Source organism: Crocuta crocuta, unplaced genomic scaffold (assembly GCF_008692635.1).
Source record: "Crocuta crocuta isolate KB4526 unplaced genomic scaffold, BGI_CrCroc_1.0 scaffold221, whole genome shotgun sequence".
NCBI lineage: Eukaryota > Metazoa > Chordata > Mammalia > Carnivora > Hyaenidae > Crocuta > Crocuta crocuta.
The window spans coordinates 121,792-130,700 of NW_027528610.1; the positions used below are offsets into that span (position 1 = coordinate 121,792).

An 8,909-nucleotide genomic window follows, 5' to 3' on the forward strand; every position below is an offset into this window, starting at 1 on the left:
ACCACACGCACGCCTCCCCGCAGGCACTACGTGGGCGTGTTCTCCTCCATGGAGTACATCTTCCTGTTCCAGTTCGTGTACGCGGCCTACAGGCCCATGGCGACTGCCGCGGGCGAGCTCATCTGTAGGAGGTAAGGCCGGTACCCGTGGCCCGTGACACTGCCTCCAGGGCTGTGACGTCACCGTGGTGTTCCGGGCGGGTCCCGCGTCCCGCCGGGTGCAGACTCCCAGAGGAACGAGGGCGGGGGCAGGTGGCGGCCTCAGGGACCTGGGGACCGGGAGGGCCCTGACCAGGGGCCTGCACGGGACGGGAGGCGTGGGGCCCCGGGGACGGAACAGATGGGCACAGACGCCACCGGAAAGGACACGTGTGACAGGGGTCAGCCGGCTTGAGCCGTGTTGCAGGCGTGTCCAGACGTGACTTGATGTGAGCAGGTGGTCGTGGCCCCCGGGGTCCCTCCCCCAGACCCCCTCCTGGCCCATCTGGCTGTCTCACCCTCACGATCGCGTCTGTGTTCAGACGAGGGTCCGTGTCCTTTGGGGGTTTGAGGTGCGGCAACAGGAGACAGTCCGGCCGTCTGTTCCCTCCCTGGTGCCGGCCTGAACTGGCAGTGGGGTGGACAGACAGAAGTCATTCCAGAACTTTCCTCCGTGGGTGTGTCCTGCCTCCACGGCTTCCCGGTGTCCCTGCTCCCCATGTCGCCGACCCGTGTGTGTGCAGAGCCTTGGGGACCCGCAGGCGCACGGGGTCCCCCGCCCAGGCTGACGTTGGGGTCGCTCTGTCTGACCTCACTAGGCTCCTGCTCCCTCCGACCCACGAAGGCTTGGCCGGTCAGAACTCACCTGCCGAGGTCGACAGAAACATGCAGAACATGAAGACCCTCATCGACTTCTACCTGCAGGGCGAGGTGAGGGCGTGGCCTCGCGGGCCCGGGGACGGGGTGTCCGCATCGCGGGAGGGACCTGGACTCCTGTCCTGCCCCCCACGTTCCATGCCACGTCCTGTGTCCTGCGTCCCACGCGCTGCGTCCGGTGTTCCATGCCATCTCCCACGTCCGGTGTGGGGCTGACACGCGCTTGGTTCCCGTGGGGACACTCGGTGTGGGCACGTGGCACCTGGGTCTCTGGGCAGGTGTCCTCATTTGTCGTTCCGTGTCCACCCACGCGGGGGGGTTGGGAGGGGGCTGTTCCACCCAAGTGCTCAGCCGTCCCTTCCACCTCGTGTCGTCGCTCATCTGCCTCGTGTTGCGAGTCTGCCTGGTGTGGTCGTGTGTCCCACGTCGTCATAGGCCTCTGTGCCGCGTGTGCTTCCCGTGTCTTGTGTTTCCCTGCCTGTGTCATCACGTTGGTCTGTGTCATAACATGCCCCCCTTGCTCCGTGTTGTCACGTGTCATCGTTTGTCACCTCCGTGTTGTCCCGTGTCCGTCGTCACGTACCCCTCTTGCCCTGTGTTTTTCTTCTTCCTCACGTCATCACGTGTCCTCCCACCCCGTGTCATCACGGCTCTGTTGTCATGATCTCTTGTCGTGTCTCCTGTCCCACGTTGTCACGTGTCCCCACGTCACCCCACGTCCCGTCTGTCGTGTCATTACCTGTCTTTTCTGTTATCACGTGTCCCACTGCCCTGCGTCACGTCCTGCCCGTGTCGTCACGTGGCTCACCTCCTCCCAGCCGTTACGTGTACCCGCTTCTGTCACGTTCCCCTCGTGTTCTGTGACATCTCCCTGTTGTCACCTGTCCCCGTCCTCTGCGTCATGCTCTGTCCCATGCCGCCACATCTTTACTCTGGGTCATCACGCGTCCCCACGCCGTCACGTGTTCCCTGCGCGTCGTCACGTGTCCTGCCCACGCCACCTCATCACGTCTTCCCTGTCCGGCGTCACGTGTCACTCCAGCATCGTCATGTTTTCCCTTCGGCGTCCTGACCTCACGCGTGTGGCCCGTCCCTGTTAGTTCCACAGACACGTCCCCTACCTGGTGGACGGCCTGTGGGACGCGGCGCCCGCCCTGGTGCGGAACTGGGAGTGCATGACGTCCCTGCTGCTGGAGCCACGTGGCGGGCGCCAAGGTGAGCGTGGCCAGAGGCCTGCTCTGAGTCGTGGACTGGGGCCGGTGATCCCGCTGGCCTCCCTGCCGTCCCCGCCGGGCACACTGACCCCGTGTCCTCTGTCCGCCCGTGTCCTGCCGTCCCTATTTCTCCGTGGCCCACCATCCCCCCCGAGTCCCGCCGTCCCCCGTGTCTTGCCGTCTCTATTCCCCTGTGGCTCGCTGTCCCCTCCTCCCCATGCCTGGCCGTCCCTGCTGGCCCCCCCACTGTGCCAAGCGCGTGTCCGTACTTGCAGTGACCCCAGCTGCCAGCACGTGGCACTCACAGCCCCGTCGGTCCCTCCTGTGCTCTGTTTGCTCCTGGGGCGGCTGCGAGACGGGGCGTATGACGTGCTTTCCCGCGGTGAGACGTTCTCCGGCCTCAGGGCCGGGCTGTCACGGGGCTCTAGCGCGGGGTCCACAGGACGAGGGCCAGAGACTTTTCCCATGAGAGGATCAGCCTGGGGGCCGCTGAAGCCCACAGCCTGGGCCCCCGAGTCAGGGAGCGGTGTCAGCAGAGCACCTGGCGAATGAGCCCCCCGAGCAGCTGGGACACCTCCCCCCGCCCTCTGAGACCCCACCGCACGCAGACACCAGCCCCTGGAGACGGTACCTTCCCCTGACGCGGTCCCTCCCCGAATCCCTTGTGCAGACACCGGTGTCGTCTGGCCACGGCCCAGAGTCCTGGTGCCGCTTCTCAGGTATCGCAGGCCCGTCAGGTTCCTGGAGGGACCCGGAGCCCTGACCGTGCTCCTTGGGGTCCCTGAAGGGACCATTTTTTTTTGTTGTGGGGATGCCTCCTTTCCCCTGACTCAGAGTCCTGGGGCCCAGCTGTGTGGTCTGTGTTTCTTGGCTGTGACCGTGGGTCTGCTCCTGCGGCGCCTGGCCTTATGGGGCAGTAGCCCCCGGGTGCGAGAGACGAGACAGGAGGCCCGCGGTAAGGTTCTCGGGCTGCCTGTGACACGTGGCCTCAAGCCCAGTGGCCGAAAACAAGAATCCATCCTCTCTCAGGTCTGGAAACAGAAGTCTTGGATCCCAGGCGGGGCAGGACCCCCGAGATTCAGGGGGACGGGGCCCCGGAGACCCAGGGCAGGCAGGACCCCCGAGATCCAGGGGGACAGGGCCCCGGAGACCCAGGGCAGGTGGGAGCCCTGAGACCCAGGCGGGACAGGACCCTTGAGATGCTGGCGGGGCAGGACCCCGGTGACCCAGGGCAGGCAGGACCCCCAAGATCCAGGGGGACAGGGCCCCGGAGACCCGGGGCAGGAAGGACCCCCGATATCCAGGGGGACAGGGCCCCGGAGACCTGGGGCAGGCAGGACCCCCGAGATCCAGGGGGGCAGGGCCCCGGAGACCCAGGGGGGCAGGATCCCGGAGACCCGGGGCAGGCAGGACCCCCGAGATCCAGGGGGACAGGGCCCCGGAGACCCGGGGCAGGCAGGACCCTCGAGATCCAGGGGGACAGGGCCCCGGAGACCCAGGGCAGGCAGGACCCCTGAGATCCAGGGCAGGTGGGACCCCTGAGACCCAGGTGGGGCAGGACTCTTGAGATGCTGGCGGGGCAGGACCCCGCAGACCCAGAGCTGGCAGGACCCCCAAGATCCAGGGGGATAGGGCCCCGGAGACCCAGGGCAGGAAGGACCCCCGAGATCCAGGGGGACAGGGCCCCGGAGACCCGGGGAAGGCACGACCCCCGAGATCCAGGGGGGCAGGGCCCTGGAGACCCAGGGCAGGTGGGACCCCTGAGATCTGGGGGGGCAGGGCCCCGGAGACCCAGGCGGGACAGGACCCTTGAGATGCTGGCGGGGCAGGACCCCTGAGACCCAGGGCAGGTGGGACCCCTGAGATCTGGGGGGGCAGGGCCCTGGAGACCCAGGGCAGGCGGGACCCCTGAGACCCAGGGGGCGGGGCTGTGCTCCCTTCTGAGGCTCCAGGGAAGGGTCCTTCCTGCCTCTTCGAGCTTTTGGGGCTCCAGGCGTTTCTGGGCTCGTGGCCGTGTCCATCCCGTCTCTGCCTCCGTCTTCACGTGGCTGCTTTCTGTGTGTTTCCTCTTCTTTTATGAGGATGGTTGTCAGTTGGTTCAGGGCCACCCTCGTCCAGGATGAGCTCATCTCAGATCCTTCATTTGATCACACCTGCAAAGATTTGGTTTTCCCACAAGGCCCTGTTCTGAGGTTCTGTGTGGGTGGGAGTTTGAGCGGTTAAAGCCAGCCCAGAACACTCCATGAACAGACCGCATCGTCTCAGGTGGATGGTTTTAGACCCGAGTCCTAGCATGTTGGGGGCAAGCCGGTGAACCCCGGTCTGCGGTTTGAGGTGCCGTCAGGTGCTGCCCTGAGGACACGCGCGTCCGTCCCAGCGCGGGGCTGTGCTCGGAGTCCCACGTTGAGGTGAACGGGAGACGGCGGTTCAGTTTCTGTGCAGTTTGAGCGAAGGGCTTGCTCTGGTCTGCATGTCCCCGAGCCCATGAGCCGTGTCGGGTGCTGCTGCGCCCGGGAGCCACGCCATGCTCCCCACGTGCCGGGCTCCCCGAGGCCCCTCAGAGCAGCGCGTCGGCCCGAGCGCGTGTCTCCCGGTGAGGGTCGGAGGGCGCTGACTTGCGCACCCGTCTCCCGCAGCGCTGACGAGCCAGCAGGAGCGAGTGCTCATCGAGATCCTCGTGGCCGCCGTGCGACAGGCTGCAGAGGGTCACCCACCTGCTGGGCGCGAGCTGAGCAAGAAAGTCAGTGCCACCCCCCCGCCTGGACACGCTCCGTCCCCTGTGCTGACCGCTCTGCTGTGGCTGCTGTGGCCGTGCTGTCAGTGCCGGGGCTCTGTGGGTGCCGCTGCCGCCCCAGCCTCGCGGTGCTCCCCCCACCCGCGTGGCCGTGGGACCGCTTGCTGCCGCTTCGGCCTTGTGCTTGGCACCCTGGCTGCTCACTGGGCCGCCGGCTCTGCGGGCGGGGCTCCCGGCCACCCAGGTAGGTCTCGCTGGCTGTGCCTCGCGGCTCCTGCTAGCAAGCCCTCTGCCAGCTCTTCCCCGTGTGTGCCGTCCGCATCCCCTGGGAGGGCATGCCACGGTCCCCGCCTCTCCTTTCGTGCCGTGTTCACGCCGGACACGGCAGTCTGTCAGCCGGCCCCTGAATCGCCTCTGTGAGTCTCTGCTGCTGCTGCTGGGACAGAAGACCACGCCCCGGGGGACTTAAAACCGCAGCAGTTCTGCATCCGCCCCAGCTCTGGAGACCAGAGTCTGAGATCCAGGCGAGGCAGGGCCACTGAGATCCAGGCAGGGCTGCTGACATCCAGGCGGGGCGGGACCCCTGAGATGCAGGGGGCGGGGCCGTGCTCCCTCCTGAGGCCCCAGGGGAGGGTCCTTCCCGCCTCTCCCAGCTCCTGGGGCCCCAGGGTCCCTGGGCTCGTGGACACATCCCTGCTGTCCTGTTTTCCTGTGCCTGCCATGTTCTCCCCTACACACGTGTGTGGCTCTGTGCCCTGATCTCGTTTTTACGATGACCCCAGTCCTACTGACGCGGGTGTAGTGTAAGCTGTCAACCTGGGGGAGACGACTCAGTTTTTCTCGATGGCTTCCGTGCACGGGAAGTACTTTACGTGAATCACACAGCAGGGTAGTAATGGGAAGCTTTAGCCTTGATTTGGGGGCAGCTCTGCCTGGATTTACCTGTGGGCCGGTCCTGGGGCCACCGCAAGACTCATGTGGGTGCCGTGGGCTCAGGCCACACATGCTCTGCCTGCAGGCCGCCAGGGAGGTGGACAGGACCCGCCGTGGGCGCGAGCATGGCAACATGAGCCGACACTTTGTCAAGGTGCTGCCCCAGCTGCTGTCCAAGGTGCCAAGCGGGGAAGGGCCGTGGCTGGGACCAGGGAGGTTGTGGGAGCTCAAGGGCAAGCCAGGAGGCTGCAGAAGTGAGGGGAGGCCCGGAAGGCTCCCCTTCATGCCTGCTCTGTGGACAGTTTGCAGCGGACAAGGAGAAGGTGACCCCCCTCCTGCAGATACCCCAGTACTGCAACCTGGAGGTGTACGACAGGGACGGCCTGGGCTCGGTGAGTCACACGGTCCTCCTGAGGCCTCTCCCCTCCCTGAGTTCTGCCCACAGGGACCGCCCCCACCCCCCCCCGCCCCCAGGTTTCAGGCGTGGGGCCCCGGGGCCATCACGGCGTCTGTCCCCATGCCCTGCCGTTTCCCTGAGGCCTGGGGCCTCACCGCTCCCAGGACGCTCCCCTGCTTGTCTGTGCCGCTGCTGGAATGTCCCCCTGTCCCAGCAGGGCGGGCTGGTGGGCTCTGGGGCCGGGGCTGTCCCCTGGTCAGTGCCCTAGGTCCCCGAAGCTGGAGGTGGGTGGGGGCCCCTGAGGCGGGGCAGGGCTGGCAGCACCAAGGCACCGGCCACTGGCTCGGGTTTCTGCTGTGTGCAGGTCAGAGGCCTGAGTCTGGGTGGCGCCCAGGGGTCTGGTCCTGAGGGCGCTCGTGAGCACGTGGGGGCTTCGGTGTCGGTGCCCCGCGTGTACGTGCGGTGCGGCCGTGGTGTGGGGGCGGGACAGGTGGGGTCTGAGGGGGGCCTGGGCGCCTGGGTGGCTGCTCCAGCTTTCTGCCCACGCTGTCCACACCGCAGGGGCTGCCACCGCCCATAGTCGTGGGAGGATCCAGACATCTGGGCCCACAGCTCCGTGACTTCTTCCTCCTGGCCCCGTGTTCCCCTCACTGCTCCCCATCTGGCCCTTCTGGCCCCTGACCTCCTCCCCCAAATCTCTGGCCTCCTCCCCACAAGCTCTGACCACCTCTCTGGCCCTTTATCCCTCAGCCCTCTGAACTATGACCTTTACCTTTGACCCAGTGATCCCCTGGCTTTCCCCCTCAACTACCTGATCTTCTCCCTAACCTCCCCATCTCCCCCCCCTTCTCTTCTCAACCCCCCGACCTCCCCCCCTCAACACTATGACCTCTGGCTCCCTGACCTCCTGCTTCAACACCATGATCTCTGACCCCATGAGCTTTCCCACTCAACGTCATGACCTTTGATCCCCAACCTTGCCCCTCAAGCCCATGACCCCATGACCCCTGACCTTTACCCTCAATACCATGATTCCCCTGACCTTTGCCTCAATACTATGATCCCATGACTCCTTGACCTTTTCCCTCAACCCTATAACTCCATGACCCCCCCCAGTCTTTCCCCTCAACCCTGGGCCGCAGTCCCCTGACCAGCCGTCTGTCCGCGCTCCCCCGCCATCCACAGTACCTGGACTCAGCCCTCCTGGAGCTGGACTGCCTGGTGCAGCGGCACTCGGACGTGGCGGTGCTGGAGGCCTGCGCCCGTGCCTATGGCGCCTACTGCCACGAGGGGGGCTTCGCCCAGTGCCACGCCGGCCCCGCCTGCAGCCGCCTGGTGGACATGCTGGTGGACGCGCTGACCCCGCTGCTGGACGTGTTCATCCAACACGAGGTGCCAGCCTTGGGGGTGTGGTGTGGGTGGTGTGAGTGGTGCAGGTGCGTGGGCGTGGTGAGTGGTGTGTGCGCGTCGGTGTCGTGTGGGTGTGGCTGCGGTGTGGGAGGTGCGTGGGTGTGGTGTGGGCGGTGCGTGTGGGTGGTGTGGGCGTGTGTGGTCATGGTGCGGGTGCGTGGGTGTGTGGTGTGTGGGTGTCAGTGTGGTGTGGGTGGTGTGGGCATGGTGTGAGTGGTGTGGTTGGTGTGGGCGCATGGGTGTGGTGTGAGTGGTGTGGGTGCGTGGGCGTGGTGTGTGGGTGGTGTGGGTGTGGTGTGGGTGGTGGGTGCGTGCATGGGTGTGGTATGAGTGGTGTGTGGGTGGTATGGGTGGTGTGAATGGTGTGAGTGGTGCGGGTGCGTGGGTGCAGATGTGGTTGTAGGTATCAGTGTGGGTGTGATGTGGGTGTTGGAGTATAGCCGTGGGAGTGGGGTGTGGTGTGTGGGGTGTGGAGAAGCCCCCTGAGGTGGGCCGTGTCCCGGCCGAGGACACTTACCCCTAATACTCCTGTATTTAGGGGCCATGCGCCTGTCAGGGGTCAGCCCCGCGAACCCGGGGACCAGCTCTTGGTGTCTGGGGACACAGGGTGGGTTCTCTGAGCCCTGCTGCTCACGCCGCACCTACGATGGGGGCCTCTGTCCCCGGGGAGTGGGTGGGTGTCGGGGGTAACAAACATGCTCCGTGTTTCCCAGGGGAGCCCTGTGAGCCCCTAAACAATACCATCTGACTGAGGCCGTGGCTCGTGTACCCCTGGGCAGAGGGTTTCTGTAAAGCATCACGTCACAAGTGTTTTTGGGGGGTCGTCCTGTGTCGGGGTGGTGGTGTGAGAGCACCATACGTGTCATGTGACCGGGCCGTGTTCCAATAAAACTTTATTGACCCTGACAGGTTGAGGGCAATGTGGCCTCTGTGGATCAGGGGTCCAGCCCCACCTCAGGGGCTTTCCGCGTGAGGACCTGTTCCCACAGGCGGGGCTCCAGGTTCCTCTTGCGTCCCCCAGCCGAGCGCCTGCCGTGAATTTGGGGGGCTAGGGGTCAGCAGCGTGCCTTTCTGTCTGCTCTCCCAGCTGCGAAGCGGGAGGGCTGTTCCGGTGCTGGGTCCTTCCTGGGGACGCGAGTGAAGCGCTCCGAGGTGGCAGATCTCGTGTCATTTCCATCCTTCTCCGCATCAGTGCGTGTGTTTGGGGGCTGTCCTGGGCCCCCCGTTTCCTGCAGGGCCGCAGGCAGAGCGGCCTGGGGTACTGTGTCCCGTTCCGAGAGTTTAAAGAGCTGCTTTCGGCAGTAGGAGGAGAGGAGGCGGGAGGGAGGGCAGGCGGGCGGCTGGAAGCCAGGACCCCGGCCCCGGGT

At 65.9% G+C, this 8,909-nt stretch overlaps 2 protein-coding genes across 2 annotated transcripts in view; both read left to right on the top strand.

Annotated features, from left to right (window-relative positions):
• Window positions 1-4,792, top strand: part of LOC144223920 (cohesin subunit SA-2-like) — an 8,606-nt gene extending 3,814 nt beyond the window's left edge. Inside the window, exons 3-5 of the mRNA XM_077754709.1 lie at window positions 24-131; window positions 797-908; window positions 4,705-4,792. Of these exons, the coding sequence (XP_077610835.1) occupies window positions 24-131; window positions 797-908; window positions 4,705-4,710 (226 nt within the window). The 3' untranslated portion in view covers window positions 4,711-4,792. The remainder of the gene's footprint in view (window positions 1-23; window positions 132-796; window positions 909-4,704) is intronic.
• Window positions 4,793-5,340: 548 nt separating this feature from the next.
• Window positions 5,341-8,909, top strand: part of LOC144223934 (cohesin subunit SA-2-like) — a 9,383-nt gene continuing 5,814 nt past the window's right edge. The window contains exons 1-3 of the mRNA XM_077754724.1: window positions 5,341-5,913; window positions 6,038-6,127; window positions 7,318-7,524. Coding sequence (XP_077610850.1) covers window positions 5,698-5,913; window positions 6,038-6,127; window positions 7,318-7,524 — 513 coding nt within the window. The 5' untranslated portion in view covers window positions 5,341-5,697. The remainder of the gene's footprint in view (window positions 5,914-6,037; window positions 6,128-7,317; window positions 7,525-8,909) is intronic.